This window comes from Pteropus medius, unplaced genomic scaffold (assembly GCF_902729225.1).
Source record: "Pteropus medius unplaced genomic scaffold, Ma_sr-lr_union100, whole genome shotgun sequence".
Lineage (NCBI taxonomy): Eukaryota > Metazoa > Chordata > Mammalia > Chiroptera > Pteropodidae > Pteropus > Pteropus medius.
In genome coordinates this window covers 15,715,850-15,733,953 of record NW_024340692.1, presented here as the reverse complement: position 1 = coordinate 15,733,953, position 18,104 = coordinate 15,715,850, and the positions used below count along the sequence as shown (strand labels likewise).

The 18,104-nt window shown below is 33.2% G+C and overlaps 1 protein-coding gene across 3 annotated transcripts in view; it reads right to left on the bottom strand.

Annotated features, from left to right (window-relative positions):
• LOC120623019 (COBW domain-containing protein 2) overlaps window positions 1–17,879 on the bottom strand; it is a 40,276-nt gene extending 22,397 nt beyond the window's left edge. The window contains exons 1-6 of one of the 3 annotated variants that reach the window (XM_039888907.1): window positions 17,549–17,879; window positions 13,737–13,823; window positions 11,849–11,945; window positions 10,639–10,730; window positions 3,271–3,330; window positions 2,168–2,205 (exon numbers count right to left, since the gene is read on the bottom strand). In XM_039888907.1, coding sequence (XP_039744841.1) covers window positions 2,168–2,205; window positions 3,271–3,330; window positions 10,639–10,730; window positions 11,849–11,945; window positions 13,737–13,823; window positions 17,549–17,702 — 528 coding nt within the window. In that variant the 5' untranslated portion in view covers window positions 17,703–17,879. The other 2 variants (XM_039888988.1, XM_039889065.1) reach the window with 2 other exon arrangements.
• Between the last annotated feature and the right edge of the window lie 225 nt (window positions 17,880–18,104).

Here is an 18,104-nt window from a genome sequence, read left to right as displayed (position 1 = left end):
AAAAAAAAAAAAAAAGCAGCAGGTATCTCTCTCCAAAGGATGAGTTATAAATCTAACACTATTTTTTAAAAAATAGCTTTTAAAAAAAGATTATTGCATAATGTCAGTCTATTTTTCTGGTCCTTTCCAAGCTAAACTATTTTCTGACTGAATTGTTTCAAAAGCCTGTGCAATATAACAGAAGAAGCAAAAAGAAATCTCTCACTTGACCTTTTCTCTGTAACTTCATTCATTGATTCTATTGCATTAAATGCTGTCACATTTGTAGAACTGAAAAGAACAATGTCAGTAGCCTGGGTGTCAAGTCCTGAGAATAGAGAGCTGTCATTTGAAGCTGTCCAATTCTTTGCCCGTGATTAAAAAATGAATATTTCAGATCAATGGGTGACAATCCCATTAGAGTGATAGCCCGTGATATCAATTACCACTTCAGTTTCAATTTGACTAGCTGGCCACAGGGTACCATTTCTCAGCTTTACTTGTGATGGGCTGGCTCTGTGAAGCATGACACACTTAAATTGCTGCCCATTATCCAAGTGTCATTACTTGTACCGCCTCAGAATTCTCTGAATCACAAGCAGCTACTGAGGTCAAGCTTTGCAACCAGAGGAATTGAACAAGTTGGCAAATTCTTTATATAAAGGAAAAGTTATTTATCTGGCATCTGACTTAGAAAATCTAAAGTTTCCATTATGCTGACAGTATGTCAGTTTTGTGTAGGTATATTGATTTAATAATTTAAGAGGTTTTATCAAGGTGGCAGGGGGTTAAACGTTTACTTTGTTTGCATTATTCAGAATGTTTTGTTTTTTTGGCCTCTATCACACCGATAATGGATTCTATTTAATGCCTCCCCATACTCAAATGCGCATATAAAATTATTCCTATAATGAGAAATACATAAAGAGTTTAACTTTGGGTATTGTACTTTAAGTCAATTGAAAAAACAAAATATCCTAACTGCTATCTATTCCATAGGTATCCTAAATTTGATGAGAAATTCATATAGGAGATGAATTCAAAAATGCCTGTAATAAACATCTGGAATGAAGAATCTGACTTTTTGCTTCCTCCATAACTATTTTGCTAGAAATGTTACGATTTCAGAACAGCTGGAATTTTTCTGAGTAAAACTGTAATATTTGAGATCATTCTTTAATTCTTAAGACTATTAATATATTTGGACTTAAAAATCTAAAAAGGAATTATCTCCCAAACTTCTCAAATTAAGGTGCTTTATCCCTAAGGAACCGAAGGGCCAGTAAAAGGGTACTGGTAACCATTTGACAAGCCTGCCATAAATTTCTAGAGCATCATTTTATTAAACGTTTGGAAGAAAAACTTTTTCAAGTTAATAAATTTAGATATATTGTGGGGGTGGAATACAAAATGGACAATTTTTAAACATTAAATATAAACTGAAATATGATTACTTTGGGTAGTATCCATGACCCCAGATTGGAACTGAAAGATGTAGGATAATTTCATTCTCTTCTGCCTTTAGTAATATTTCACTTGGAATGTTGAGAAACACTATTTATGTCACAACATACTTTTAAAAATCTTACTAACTGCATTTTATAAATTGAAGCCCATTTAAATGCATTTGGGGACCTTGGTAGTTATGAAAAACATTCACAGCTAGATGCCTGTTAATGAAGAGTTTCTCCTCACTAAACCTATGTGGAGGGTTTCTCTTTGCTAAACCTATGTATAAATTCTGATTTCTTCAAAATAAGGTAAAGAAATATGTTTTTAAAACTCAATTATCTCTAACTCAATAGCAGTTTAACAAGAAAAAGAAGCTCTCATATACTTTATTGAGCTCAATTTTCTCTATTAAACAGAAAAACTTATCAACAATGGGAATGACTGAATCCTACCGAGGAGTTAAACATACCCAAACTTTATCCTGTAATATCCTTATTATAAAATTTTATACTTCCAACTTCCAGCACATAGAGCCATATTAATAGAAAATAAATATTTAATTTAAAAACAAAATAATTTAAAAACACATAAATTTCATCTATTGTTCAGGGTATTTTTTTTAAAGTTTTTGTTAAGAAAAATAACAGACACAAATGTAGAGAAAATAATATAATCAGCCCCCATATACCCAGTTCATAACAAATAATTAGCAACTCATAGTACTCTTTTAACTTACTTTTAATCCATATTTTGAATCAACAACAGTTATGATACCTACAAAAGAATAAATCTTTTAATCAACTTATACTTCAGAATAAAAATTAAAATGGATTTATTTCAGTTCACAAATATTACTCAATAAAATATTGATTTTTTCTTTTGCCGAGGTTGCAATTTAATTCAATTTCATTAATAAGTAGATGCCTTTTCAAATATGTGCTAGGCACTCCACACATATTTGAAAAGGCATCTACTTATTAATGAAATTGAATTAAATTGCATAAGGTACTAGAGAGGATACAAAATAACTGATTTTTAAAAATTAAATAAATAAGAAAAGATTTCTCTGGCCTTTAAAAAGCTTACAGTTCAAAATTTTGTGAGACAAATTTCATAATATAAAATAGAATGTGCTAAATTACAAACAACAGGTTATTTCTAATTTATGTTCACATAATCGAAGTTGAGACTTTTCTTAACATATAAATTATTGCTTAACAAATCTGAGATGTCTTAGGATATCTTATTGCAAATATCTCTCACCAAAGCTAAGTCACACAAATGTTTTATAAAACATGTACCTAAATTTCCAAATCATTAATTAGTTTGACAATCTCTGAATTTATATGCTAAACCAGTTTTTCAAAGGATAACAGCAGAATGAGTTTGATGATGCTGAAAGAATTCGATCAGGTAAATGCCACATATATTAGGGCCAAATGACTGATTCTTAAATTATTGCACCCCTTAGTCTATGAAAGACCTGGTTTTAAAAAAGGTAAACGGCTTAGGGAAAAGAGAGGGGGACACAACAGAGGTGGGTGGAGGGAGGACTGATAACACACTGCAGTACATAAATCAAACAATAGAGAACAGGAATTCTACACAACATTTTAAAATAAAAATCTGAGTGTAAGCACTAAATTCAGAGTTGAGATTAAGATTTGACATCTAGTTCTACCATTGTCTTTAGACAATGCTTTGGAATCTGTATGAACAAAGACTTACTTCATCACCAAATTAAACAAGTTTAAAAAGAGTAACAACACAAGCAATTAAAATGTGAACAAAAATGAATTTAATCATAATAACAGTTTACTTGAAAATTCTTTAACTTACCATCAAGATAAATATCAACACCTAATTCAGCATCAACCCAAAACATAGACGCTACAGCACCTGAAAATATATAATACTGATCAAATAAAAATACTTTTTCAAACGGAGAAACATGATTCTATTCATGTTTTAATTTGCTCTAACAGAATTAGCAAGTAAACACATATACAAATATATGAGTTTCCAATCTTCTTACAGGAATTACAGTGATAGAACCTTTCACTATTTACATCCATTTCTTCTCCTTTCCCTTTCTTAAAAACAAAACAAAACAAAACCCACTCATATCAAATAAAAACCCCAAACGAAGCTTCTAACAATGCCATAATTTACCAACAAATATTATCAAATAATTTGGGCAATATGGCTGTGTGCACATAGGACTTATTTTTATTTTCTCTCTCATGAATATAGTAATCATACGGTTTACAAATAATGAATTCTCTTCTCTAAAGAAAGCAAAACAAAATAGATGATTCCAAAAATCACTTGTCTAAAAACTAAAAAAAAAAATTTACTTGTAAAAAAACAAAATGTAAAATTATACACTCTATGGCATTACTAATAAATCCTTACACTATTTAATATTGATATAAAATCTGGGTTTGATGAAAAATAATTTCTAAACAAGAAATTAAAACTTATTTTTGACAAACACTGGTTCAGTACCAAACCACACACCCTGATTAGTATGCCATAACATAAGAAAAAGAAAACTGACAGCAAAGAAAGAATTTGATTTTTCAAAGCATCACAAGTCCAGTTAGTGACAGGGCTGTCTAAAAGAATGAGTATTGGGGAAAAACAAGGATAACTGAACTCATTCCAATGTCTAAAACTGTCCACCTACCCTGTCGAGATGTGGACCCCAAAGCATCACTCTGTGTCAACAATGAAATACCTGTCAGCTATTTACAGATTACTCATGCAAGATATAGCAAGGGCCACAAGATCTAATGGTTTCCTGATACCTATTGATTTTTTCCCAAAAACTTAATAGTTTTCCAATTTGACTGAAATAGGATTTGTGAGTAACAGGGGCTGAATCAATGTCTGTCCTTTTCACAGAAATTACTTTACCATGACAATTATTTAGCTTAGAAGTGGAGAGTGTCAGTCTCCTAAATGGGAAACAACTGAATTTTCAAAAAGAATTTTCTTCACTTAACTTGGCCAATAGCATGATTTTAATTAATGAGGGAGAAAAAAGTAAATAAACTGTATCATTACTACAAACAATGTCATTAAAAAGTATTAATTTTTTCACTCAATAAAATTCCTAATACTGTACATAAATCATTTTATTTTTGTAATTCATTGATTTCTATTCAGATAGCTTGTAAGTCCTTTACAATGAACATTTGCCTAGTATTAAGTTGAACTGCAACAGTGTCTTAGAGCTTTTATTCTAAATTGGATGTGTATCTTTGGTATAATACTACCAGGCCACACAAAAAATAACTATTTAACATTTGGATGCAGGTGTTTAGCAGGAGGAGTAGAGATGAGAGAATGAAGTTAATCAGTCGTTCTCAACACAGGGTGATTTTTCTCCCCTGGGGAACATTTGGCAATGTCTGGAGATATTTTTGGTTGTCTCAACTAGGGAATGCTAACAGCATGCAGAGGCCAGGGATGCTATGAAACATCTGAAAATGCACTAGATAGCCCCCACGACATAGTATTACCCAAGACAAAATGTCATTTGTGCAAAGGTTAAGAAATCCTGATTTAGGTTGCAGAATCTCCATTTTCAAAATCTAATAAAACAAAACAAAAATAAAAGCCAAATTTTATCAGCAGCTACCAAATATACAACCTCCTGCCATAAATTTTGAAGAGTCATAGTCAAAATAAGAAACGGAAAGTTCCATGTGACTTATGATAGCTCTTTAAATCTATTCCCTTCCCTAAGAAGAAGTTATAGGAAAATAGTTCACAAAACCCTAACGCTTACCAGAAATAGCTTTCAAAATGAAAGCTATTCCTCCCTAGAAGTGAGGGAAGAATAAGCAATAATAAAAAAAAAGGTCAACAAGAAAACTTCAAGTATAAAAGTTCCTAACCACCTCCATATTTGCAGTGGGGAAAGTCACTTTCTAGGTAGGGCTCAGAGCAAAATGAAGACAGAGGTCTAAAGTTCAAGATGTCTTCTCACAAGGTATAGGATGTATATTCATGAGTAGCTGGAACAAATCTCGGAGTGGGGAGCACTTGGTATTTTAAGAGAGGAGAGCCTAAAAGTCACATTGTCCATTTGACACTCAGTCACTCCTTTTCCCTTTGCTTCCCTCCCTGCTCCCAGCAATATACAGTTTTCAAATGGGCTCAGGAGAAAAATGAGTTTAGGTAATATGAGTCAGGTATTAAAAAAGAATTCAGCAACACCATATCTAAGCCAATACAAGTTCTCTGAGGAGAGAACAATGGATTAAGAAGCTATATGAAGAAATAGTGACTGAAAACTTCCCTAACCTGGCAAAGGAAATAGACATACAAGTCCAGGAAGCATAGAAAGTCCTAAATAAGAATGAACCCAAAGAGGCCCACACCAAGACACATCATAGTTAAAATGTCAAAGGTTAAAGACAGAGAATCTTAAAAGCAGTAAGAGAAAGGCAGTCAGTTGCCTAAAAGGGAGCTCTCATAAGATTGTCAGCTGACTTCTCAGCAGAAACTTTGCAAGCCAGAAGGGATTGGCAGGAAATATTCAAAATGATGAAAGTCCAGGACCTACAACCAAGATTATACTACCCAGTAAGCCTATCATTTAACATTGAAGGAGAGATAAAGAACTTCCCAGACAAGAAAAAGCTTAGAGTTCATTACCGCCAAACCAGTAATTTCAAGAAATGTTAAAGGGACTTCTTATAAGAAAAAGAAGGGCAGGGGAGGGGAGAGAAGAACACAAATATGAATAATAAATGGCAATAACTATGTGCCTATCAATAATCACTTTAAATGTAAATGGATTAAATGCTCCAATCAAAAGACATAGGGTAGCTGAATGGATAATAAGAACACAAGACCTATACATAGACTGTATTCAACAGACCCACTTCAGATCGAAAGACACATACAGACTGAAAGTAAAGGAATGGAAAGAGATATTTCATGCAAATGAAAACAAACAAACAAACAAAAAAGCTGGGGTAGCAATGCTTATGTCACAAAGGCTAAAATAAGAGACAAAGAAGGACATTTCATAATGATAAAGTTCTTCCACAGCAAAGGAAGCTATCAACAAAAAAAAAGACAAACTACTGTGTGGGAGAAGATATTCACCAATGATACATCCAGTAACAAGTTAATAGCCAAAATTTATAAAGAACTCATGCAAATTAACAACAAAAAACTAACAGTCTGATTAAAAATGGGCAGATAATCTGATAGATATTTCTCCAAATAGGACATACAGATGGCCAATAGACATATGAAAAGTGCTCAAGGTCACTAATCATCAGAGAAATGCAAATTAAAACCACAATGAGATATCACTTCACATCATCAATAAATGAACAATTAAACGTTGGTGAGGATGTGGAGAAAAGGGAACACCCATGTACTGTTGGTGGGTTTGCAAATTGATGTAGCCACTATGGAAAACAGTATGGAAGTTCCACAAAAAAAAAAAAAAAAAAAATTAAAAATAGAACTAACTTATGACCCAGCAATTCCACTTTTGGGTATTTATCTAAAGAAATCCAAAACACTAATTCAAAAAGATACACGCACCCCTATGTTCACTGCAGTATTATTTACAATTGCCAAGATATGAAAGCAACCTAAGCGCCCATCAATAGACTGGATAGAGAAGATGTGGTTCCATACATACAATGGAATATTACTCTTCCATTAAAAAAAAGAAACTTACCATTTATGACAACATGGATGAACCTAGGAGGTATTATGCAATAAGCCAGACATAGAAAGAAAAATAGCATATGACCTCATTTATATGTGGAACTAAAGAACAAAATAAACAAATGAACAAATCAGAAACTGACTGACAAATACAGAGAACAAAATGATGATTGCCAGATGGGAGGGGGTTTTAGGGGAGGTGGGTGAAAAAGGTAAAGAGATGAAGTTACAAAATAGTCAAGGGGATGTGAAGTACAGCAAAGGGAATAGTCAATAATATTGTAATAACTATGTATAGTGCCAGATGGGTACTAGACTAACTGGGGGATCACTTTGTAAATTATATACATGTCTAACCGCTATGCTGTACACCTGAAACTAATATATAATAATACTGATTGCCAACTTTAATTGAAAAATAAAAATTAAACAAAAGTTCTCTGAGTCTCCTACTCCTACATCAAACACAAACATGCTGAAAAAAAAAACTATGCACATGTATTAGAGCTTGAAGAAACAAAAAAGGTCAAAGGCAGGAAAGGAAAAAAGTTCAAGAAATTACAGGGCATACAAATGGCAAAGAACTTATTCTGAAAATAAACATAATCCAAAGACATTTTCAAGGGTGTCTTCATAATAAACAACTTAAAAATACAATCTTAATTAAAAACAATCTCTAAAGCAAGATGAAGCAGAGTAATATGAAAAGTGATTTGTAGTGCTAAAGAAATAAACTTAGGGCCAATATACCATTACTGAACCAATTAATTCATTTAAAACATCAAGGAACAAAAAAAAAATCAAGGAACAGAACAGATGTTGGTGAAAACAGAATTGCTAACAAAAAGGAAGGTTTGAAATAATTACAGTAAATGCAGAGGCAAAAGACAAATTAAAACAATGAAAAAGTAATAGATATGGAGAACAAAAGAAAATAGAATAGATGGAAAATTAGTGTCATAGAGGACCCTATAATTTGACAGAAAAACTCTTCATAGGAAAATGTCCCTAAACGAAGAACTAAATCTACAGATTAAAGAGTATATTGTAATCCAGGAAAAAATGATTATGAATGACACCGAGATGTATCCTGGTTATATTTCTTAAATAATTCAAGCATTTTAGATGAAAAAGCAAGTCACTTTCAAGGAAATCAGACATTTCTACAATATAATAATGACCCAATATAATAAAACAATAATAAAATAATGACTACAAAGTTCTAACGAAAGTGTTTCCTAAGGATATTACCTCCAGTCAAGTTGTTTTCAAGAATGAAAATAGGCACCCATTCTCAAACAATAAAGGAAACAGCAGCACTGAAACTCAAAATATACAAAAGACAAGTATTCTCAAGCAATGAAGTATCCAAAATACAGGGAATACAGCACCTCTATCTTGAAAAGATTACCTGACCATGACATTCAGTCATTCAAGAGACTGATCAACTAAGGAATCAGAGAAGCCACAACACTGGTAATGAGAACTAAAACCGTTTAAATACAGAACTAAACAAAGTAGGACAAAATGTAAATGTTAGAAACCTTGACAACATAGCACAGAATGCCATTAACCAAAACCAGGAGATGGGAGAAAATTGAAGTGTTAATTCTCTCATCATTTATGCCAGAGAGTCAATGAATAATACTCTGAAAACAGAAATGTGTAGTTTTAAAAACAACTTGTCCAATTTATTTATGCTTTTTATCTTTCTTTTCTTAACTCATATCTCTTGCAATGAAGTATTTATCCGATATTTAGCAATTCCTTCACTTCTTTTAAGTTCTTTTAAATTCAAATAAAACTAGATTAATAATTATTCAGAATAGCACAAAGAATATGATCCTAGTTTTATAAAATTATTGCTGTATATTTATACAGCTTTCAGAAGTGCTTAGAGGGCGTCCCAGACCTAGGCATATATAAGAATTACCTGGAGGGCTTATTGAAACAGCTTGCTGGGCCCTACCCTTAGAAATACTGATTCAGTAGATCTGGGATGGGGCTCAAGAATCTTCATTTTGCACAAGCTCACGACTAAGGCAAATGCTGTCATTCAATATACCACACAAGTAACAATGGCACACTGAAATCCCTGGAATGAAATTTACCTACTTGTATTTCAATGGTACTGAGATAGAGGGTTTGTTTTTTTTTAACTTTCTTCTTCATACTTAGGTATTACAGTTTAAATTTTTGTATAATGAATGTTTCATTTTTACTCAAACAATAAAAATCATTAAAGAAAGTTAGAAACAAAAAACATTAACCCATTTACATCTATGATTTGTATAAAAGCTTTCTCTGAGATCTTTAACTTCTCTTTTTATCTCTGAAAAACTAAACCATGTTTTATTAAACTCACTTACTCTCAGAGTTACAAGAGTGTTTCTCTATAAAGTGGTTAGAGTGAAAGAAACTGATATTTGCTATTTCAAAAAAGCATATATTTTCCCATTTTGCCAGATTTAAATTAATATTTAACAGCAATATAGTAGTTCAAGTCTTATCATCAGTCTGACCTATTGGAAATGTATGAAAAATCCATGCCTACTATAAGGACCAAAATAGTACAACTTAGTTCAATTAGTATTTGAAAACATGGAGACAATGTTGTTATGTGATACTTCGAAGTATAATAACTACTGATGACATCTGAACCTTCAGTATAATACAATATTTCTTTTAAACAATTATGACCCTTTTAACAAATTATTCCCAAATATTACTTTAATATAGTTTCATGGCCTAATGCCATAGACCCAGATTAAAAAAAAAAGGTATGAGTAAGACATACCTTTTACAAAACAAACACTAAATGTTCTGCAAACTAGGAATGAAAATGCTAGCTAAAAGTCATTTGGGTAAGAAGGAAACAGAAGCCCATTGTTAGTAACAGGTCAATTTTGTGTTTCAACAGGGAAACTTAGATGTAATTCCATTCAGAGGTAAAAATTTCATTCAACACCAGGAAAAATGCCCAGTAGGCTTGATTTAACTCTACCTTATGACAATATTTACAAAAACATAAAAATTATTTTCAGTTTAGTAGTAGAAAAACAAAATGCTTACAGTTAAAGAGAATAAATATTGCTGGGATTAGAATACAAATGCCCTTAAATATCTTTAAATAACAATCTAAGAAAACTGGATTAGAAAGCAATCAGAAATAAGGTCTCTATAGAATACAATCAACCAAATATATACCTAGAAGTAGAATGTCTTATTTTTTCCTCAATTTCCATATTTTTAACAACTTTTGTTACTACCAATAGCCTTACATCACTAAAATTTCAAATTCTATTATCACGTTAAAAATACCAACTACTTTGATCATGACTCATCTGCCAAAGAAACATAATGACCAATATTTTTCCTATTTTAAATAAAAAAAAAATTTTTTTTTATCTAAAAATTTAATACTCATTTTAGATATTCCTTTAGTACATTTATTTAAAAATATTTAAGAACTATATTCTGGTTATTAATAACATCATTTCTTACCAGGGTCTGCTAACCCAGTGGTCTCTAACAGTATGTAATCAAATTTCCCCTTCTTCTGCATCAAATTCTCAATAGCTCTAAGGCCATTGTCCCTGGAGAATACCAAAACATAATATACAGTTGATTGCCTGAATATTTTAAAGTGGTCATTATAATCATTTAAAGATATAGTCAGCAACCTGAGATAAAAATATCTTTAGGCATCTGAAAATTTAACTCACTCTCAAACTTCTAACAAAATTTCCATCCAATATTCACAAATGAGGGAAAAAAATTGATGCATATACACTGATAGGTAAAAAGAACTCAGATACATGATGAGTTAATACATTAATTTTATTAAAATTAGAAGCAGAGGAAATTTTAGTATATCTGACTAAAGTCAGAATCTGTTATTTTTATAGCTTTATGAAAGAAAAAAATCAACATCCAAATAATGATAAAATTTATGAATTATAGTAGTTTAATATAACAACTAAAGGGTTACTATCATTAAATACCTTTTAATTCTGTTCTGAATTAGAGTACCAGGCTTTAATTTCTATTTCTTCTTATAATATCAAAAGTGCGAGAAAATAATTAATGAATTGCATTTTGGTTGTTCAAGAAAATGTTATGATTTTAGCTGTTAATACATTTCAAAATCAAACAACTAAGATGGTAAATGATGTAGAAGAAATTTAATTTATTAGAACATACAAAATCCACAGTACAGGTGTTAATTTTCCTAACTCACTAAACAAATATTTGAGAGACTACTATATGTCAGATTCTTTTCTAAGATCTGTGGTATATTAGTGAATAAAACAGACACTATCCTTGGAAACAATATAACTTATGGAATATAATGTGAAGATTTTCTCTTTTATAATGTTCATTTATTTTTGTTTTTAGAGGTTGAATACTTAGAACTAAGACCAATGACTTACTAAACTCAGAATCGTTCTTCACACATAAGACTTTCATGCACCATGGAGATTTAATAAACCTTGACATCAAAAACAATAAAAAACTCAAAAAAAAAAAAAAAGCCAAAGCATTAGAACACATAAAAAAATACAGCAAGAAACACATCCTAATAAGTCTACTTTCTACTCGAAAATACAACAAAATACTACACTGTTAAATTACACAAGAAAATAGAAGCTGGAAATATAATCAGTATACATTTATAGTAAACCAACAAGTGCACAGCAAACACATTCCTCACTTTACTGAACAGCAGAGGCAACCGTTTCTAAGTTCCAGCCATTCTTCGTAGAGCTCTCCACCTTGGCTCACAGCTAAGGATTTCTCCACAGCACTTCCTGGAATAAGTAACATTTAGATTATGAACATTTAGAACATTCAGATTATGTTCACTAGCCAACCAAAAAAAGTATAAGGGTACTCAATAATAAAGATTTCAAAGCAGAAAATACATTTTATAATTTTTATTCTTTCATCCTATTCATGCAGCCTCAATATTTTAAACTATACTACTCTAGATTATTTTAGCTTTTCTTTCTTTTAGAGGATTTAAGTCCCTAAAAATCCAAAATTAATGAATCACACCTAATTCCTCTTTAGGTCTCTTCCTTGTCCACTGCCTAATTTCCTAATAACGTAGCTATTCCAAAGGCATTCTTTCTTGTCTATGGCCAACTTTCTAGATAGACTAGTGTTTTATATATTACTTTTTATATGCCCTTTGACCTCTTAAGGGCCTTATCTCTATTTTCTTTTCATTCTTCCGCTAAATTATTTTCGTTTCTTTTAGACAGACTACTCACTTTTCCCACTAATAGTAAAAACCTTAGTTCATTTGAGGAAGTTTGCTTGGCCAATGTGCTCATTTTAAAAAAATGAAATTTTAGTCAAATACACGTTTCCTAGCAATGCTCACTTCAGAAAAAAATAAAGTATATCTGATAATCTGCTTTGCTTGTTATCATATAAGAATGATTTAAAATATCTTATTTTCTCTCCAATAAATATATCAAAGCCAAGGAAGATTTCTAAATGTCCAGTAAAGCAAATGGGGGAAAAAAAAAAGAGTAATTTTTCACTTACATATTTTTTGTTTATATTTCAGTTAGGCAATGACAAAGAACTCTGAAAGGGGCTGCTACAGAATTCAGGGTGTAGAAAACATTAATAAAATGTGAAGGACAGTACTGTGAATGCTATAAAGGACAAAACTGTGAAAATGATCCAGAAAGAATGAAGAAAAATAGTAAGAAATAATAAATGTAATCAGTGTCCAAAAGATCAGTTAATAAGAAGCTAGAATATAAGATTGTGAGTAAAAAAATTTAGGATTTTTATTGTAACTAACAGGACTTTTTCTTTAGTTTACTGAAACCAAAAATCACATTTAACTAATAGGCCTCTACCATCCTGTTCATAATTTACAACTGAAAATATCTTAAGAAATATTCTAACAGAAGTTACATTTTTTGGCTAAAAGTGAGTTTTTATTAAAATTTGCACATGAGAAGAAAAATTTATAAAAAGTAATCAAAGAACTGTGCCTAACACTATTGTATAGACTTTTTTCAACTACAGTTCAATATTAAAGATAAAAAATTGGAATGTTAAATGTATTTTCACAGGTAATTGAAGTTTGAGGATGGAAACTATACCTTCAACTTATTTTTAAAATCTTCAGGTTAAATGCTTTGCAGATAAGAAACATTCAAGAAAGTAAACTTATAATAATTGAAGCATTTTCAAATTTTTTAAAAATTGCCGTCAAACAATATAGTTATTACAAAAGCACCATTCTAGTTTCTGAAAGAACTTTCTTTCATATCAAATATCATAGATTTTTACTTCTGGAATTATTTATTTCATGTAAAAATTTAACTTAATTCCATTAGTATGAATTCCAAAGTTATACAAAATAAAATTTTATAGAGACTATCTAATTTCAGTATTCAAAATCTGTACAAAGTAAAGCTTAACAGAAATTAATCTAATTTTCCAAAACTATCCACATTAATGTACTCACATTAAAATGCCTTGCATTTACAGTTTTGAATATGAAATATCAAGTCATGAGTAAAATAAACTGTCTTATAAATCTTTGAGCATGGCATTTATTGAACTCTACTCACCTTCCCCAAATTCATTTAAAATAACTGCTACTCTTTTACTATGTTGCTCTGTCAAAATATAGTTCAGAAGTGTTGTCTTCCCAGCACCTATTAAATATATTTGTTTTAAATAACAAAGTTCAAAGATTAATTTTAAAGACACGAAAAAGATATAAAGAGTCACAATGTTTTTAAAAATTTACATGCTACTTTTTAAATATTATTTAACTAAGATTATTCTAGAGGAAGATTAAAGTTCTTTATGAAAAGTATTAGAAATGTTTTGTTGACATAACATTTTATATTTACAAATACTCTACAATTTAGATCACACAGCTTTCTTCGACCTCATGACAAAAATAACATGCCTTCTATATAATTTAACACAATATAAGAGCATCTAAATTTTCTAATAAGAGATTATTGAAGTAATGGCTTCCAAAGAATAAAATACTCATGTAGTTCATAACATAAAATATTTAAATCCCTTTGCATGATGACAATATTTCTAAACCAAGAATATATTGTTTAATTCCTTAAAATTTACATATAGAAAGATCTTTTATTTTAACGCTCATCATTAACCAGGCACAAATTCGAACTGACTATATGGCTACTTTTAATATGCTTAAAGCAATCTATAAAATTGATTTTATATACATGTATCATACACACACACACACACACACATACACAAAATAAAGAATGGATGTAGGAAATGATAACAAAAGACAGAATATTCAGTATTTGGAAAGAAACATAAAGCTACACTAACTTTATCCAGTAGGTGGCATATAAAACCTAATATGTTCAGCTGAAGTAGCAGATGATCTGTCTTATGAACCAAAGACAACAAAGTTCACAGAGTAAAACAACAACCTTAACTTGATAGTAGTGTAGTTCAATTGTATAAATATATCAGTGGACATTTGGGTTGTTTCTGGTGTTTTGCTAATACAAACAGTGCTGCTAAAAACTATTACATGTAAGCTTACACATATCTTCTGAAGTATATTTATAAGATTTCTAGGGTATAACCAAGAGGGATTTACTGAGTATTAGAGTATTAATATCTTCAACATTTTTAGGTCATATTCCTTCAAAAATTGTTGAGAGGATGAAAGGCTTGTGTTTAGAATGCTTTGGGATGCTCAATATCACTAAAGTGTAAAGTATAGAATGGAAGGGACAGACCTTCAGGAGGCAGGGCAATGAGGAAATTCTTAAAATCAGTCCAAGTGTGAGACAGTGGACCTGAACGTGAGTGCTTTACCAGGTAGTATCAGTTAAAAAGATGTGGATGTAAGAGACCTTCTGATAAAATTACTAGGGCTTAATAATTAACCAAATTATGAAGCAAAAGACTTTAAGACATAGTTCATTCAAAATCTACTACAGACCAGATTTTATGCTGGGCCCTGGTGAAAAGTGCACAAGACAGAGATAAATTGTCTCGACCTTCATGAAGCTTGGAAACATTAAGGAGTGGGATACAGAGTAAAATTCAGATCAATAAAGAGACAATTATGTCACAGGATGACACGTTTAATAGATGTACAGATGTTACAGAGCACCTAAGAGAGACATCTAGCCAAAGGAGTAAGAGTAAGAAGAAAAGTATACCAGGGGCTAAAATACTTGGCACCTTTTAGAAGTAAAAGTAGTTCAATGTGGATGGGCCACAGTTTTACAGGCTGGAGAGGTTGTCAGGAGCCAGGTCATACAGAACTTTGTAATTCATGTTAGGAATTTGAACTTTAACCCAAATGAAAACCACTGAAGGGTATGACACAATAAGATTAACATTTATAAAGATCATTAAGGCTAAAATACAGAAAATATATTAAAGCATGACTCAAGACTAGTTAAGAAGCTTTTAGAGCAGCAGCCCCAACCTTTTTGGCACCAGGGACCGGTGCTCCTATGAGAATCTAATGCCTGATGACCTGAGGTGGAGCTGAGGCAGTGATGCTAGCACTAGGGAGCGGCTGTAAATACAAATGAAACTTCACTTGCTTGTCTGCCACTCATCTCCTGCTGTGTGGCCAAGTTCCTAAGAGGCCAAGAACCAGTAACTGCCCGTAGCCCAGGGGTTGGGGACCTCTGTTTTAGATCAGAAGCAGAAGGATTTGAGGGGATGGTAACATAAAGTTCTCGACATGTTAAGTTTGAAATGTGTGTGGGACATCAAAATAGAAACCATATGGATGTGAAGTTAAAAGGATGGAATGAGCCGGGGGGAAAAAATTAAAAAGGAGAAGCCAGAGAAGTAGATGGAACCATCAGAAGAAAAGTGTGATGGAACCTGACGGAACGTTTCAAGAAAGAGAAAATGGTCAAGAGTAAGCAGTGAAACTATTCCTAGATTCAGCAACAAGGTTGCTGGCATGAGTTTCTACTCCTAGGCTTCATACTATTATCTCCAATGTTCTACTGACCTACCAATGAGCAAAAGTGGAAGGCCAGAGTGGGACGTCTAAACTATATACTGTTTCAGACAAGAAATCTGCTCAACTTCTCAGAAGAATAGCATCTGAATAACAGTGGAAGGGGTGGCTCCATAGTGTAGTGGTTAGCACGTCTGCTTTACATGCAGGTCCTGGGTTGGCGCCCCAGGTGGAGCCGCCGACCATACCCTGGGAGGGGCGCACGGGTGCGAGCCTGTAGGAGGGGATGCCCAGCCTTCAGAGATCCAGTTCTTAAAAAGGGAGACGGCAACATCCCAACATCCGTAGGTCAAGGGTGGAAGTGGGGGTGGGAAGAATTACAAGGGAAAAAAAAATGAACAACAGTGGAAAAATGCCAAAAGTAAATTCCTTTATAAAATTAGTCCTGAGTAAAAATGGGAATAAACTTACAGCTCACAAAATAAAAAAGGAAAATACCAGTGGTTTAACTCTTATTTTCATGTAAAAGGCCTACAAGAGCACCATGTTTGTACTTGTCACTAGCATCATCTAGGAATGGTATTTTTTTCCCCCAAATTGTTTCATTTTTCTTAGATTTCTTAACTTTTCCCACACTTTTGATATGGTCATGTATTTATTCTAGCCCTTCTATTTAACTAACGTTTTAAAATAATAGTTCTCAAACTTTACCAATAAAGTACCTCTTGTGTAAGCACATTAACTGTCCTTAGAAAACTGTAGCATGTTTACAAACCTATGAAGGAATTCAAGTGTCCCTGTGCACTACTGAACAACCTCACTTTGAGAAATACAGTCTTGGAGGGCAGAGATTTTATTCTCACTTTCTCCTACAGGGCTTTACAAACCGATCTGGAAAAAAAAAAAAATGTTCGCGATGGAGTACTTTCCACGAATGGCTGGAAGAGATTGGCTCGCAGCGAAGGGGAATCTACTGAGGATTGCCCCTCCATGCATCAGGCATTTTAAAGACAGACACCCTTTTAATGCTAACAGACTAACAAGGTAGGTACTTCCGGCCCCACTTGGCAGATGAAAAAACAAACTCAGACAGGTGACTGATATTATTTACATTTTCAAGTGAGGTAGATAAACTTCAGGTTAAGATAACTTGTTAAAGGTCACAGGGGGCGGGTCCGAACTCCAGACGGCAAAACCAGTACTAGTTTCAAAATATGAGATTAACTTTCAATCTCACTTGATAAACGTGAATCTAACGCAGAAGGGTCTGGGCATCTCTACCCCCAAGATAAGAAGCAACCCATATGGGGATCAAGGGACCCAGCCTCTAGCTCAGAGACCTTTGCTGTCGGTCAGAAAGCCCCATACCTAAGAAGAGGCACAGTCGCCCCCAAAATTCCAGGATATCAGCGTTCACAGCATTTTCTGACCGGGATGATTAGTTACCTAAATAACCAGTGATAATTGTGACTGGGATCTTAGCGCCGGGGCCAGACTTTTCCTCCTCCTCTCTTTGTTTCGTCTCAATGGGGACCAACTCAGGACAATCCTCTTCCGCCTGCTCCTCTTCTTCATTCACAGTGCCAACAGCCTGTAACATCCCGGCCAACAGCACAGCAAACCTCCCCCTCAGCTCCGGAGCTGGGTCCCAGGCGCCGGACAGTGGCTGAGCACGCCGAGCACGCCACGCCAGACGCGTGCGTTTACGTCATCACGCCGCGACGCGTGGCTCCTCCCGATCCCTCCCCGATTACCTGGGCTCTGTCGGAGGACCGCCTTGTCTTTTAGACACGCCCCCAAGGGACTGGACACGCCCTGGAGCGGGTTCTCTGAACCTGAGCGCGGCAGGGAGTTGTCAGGACTCATTGACCAGCCCTGCTTTGACTCTGTCACTCTAAGCGCCTGCAGCCTTAAATGGCCAATGGATGATGGTAGGTAGGGCTGAGGCCAGGAATGAGTAACCTGGTTTAAAGAGTTCCCAAAGGGCAAAGACTTTACCAAC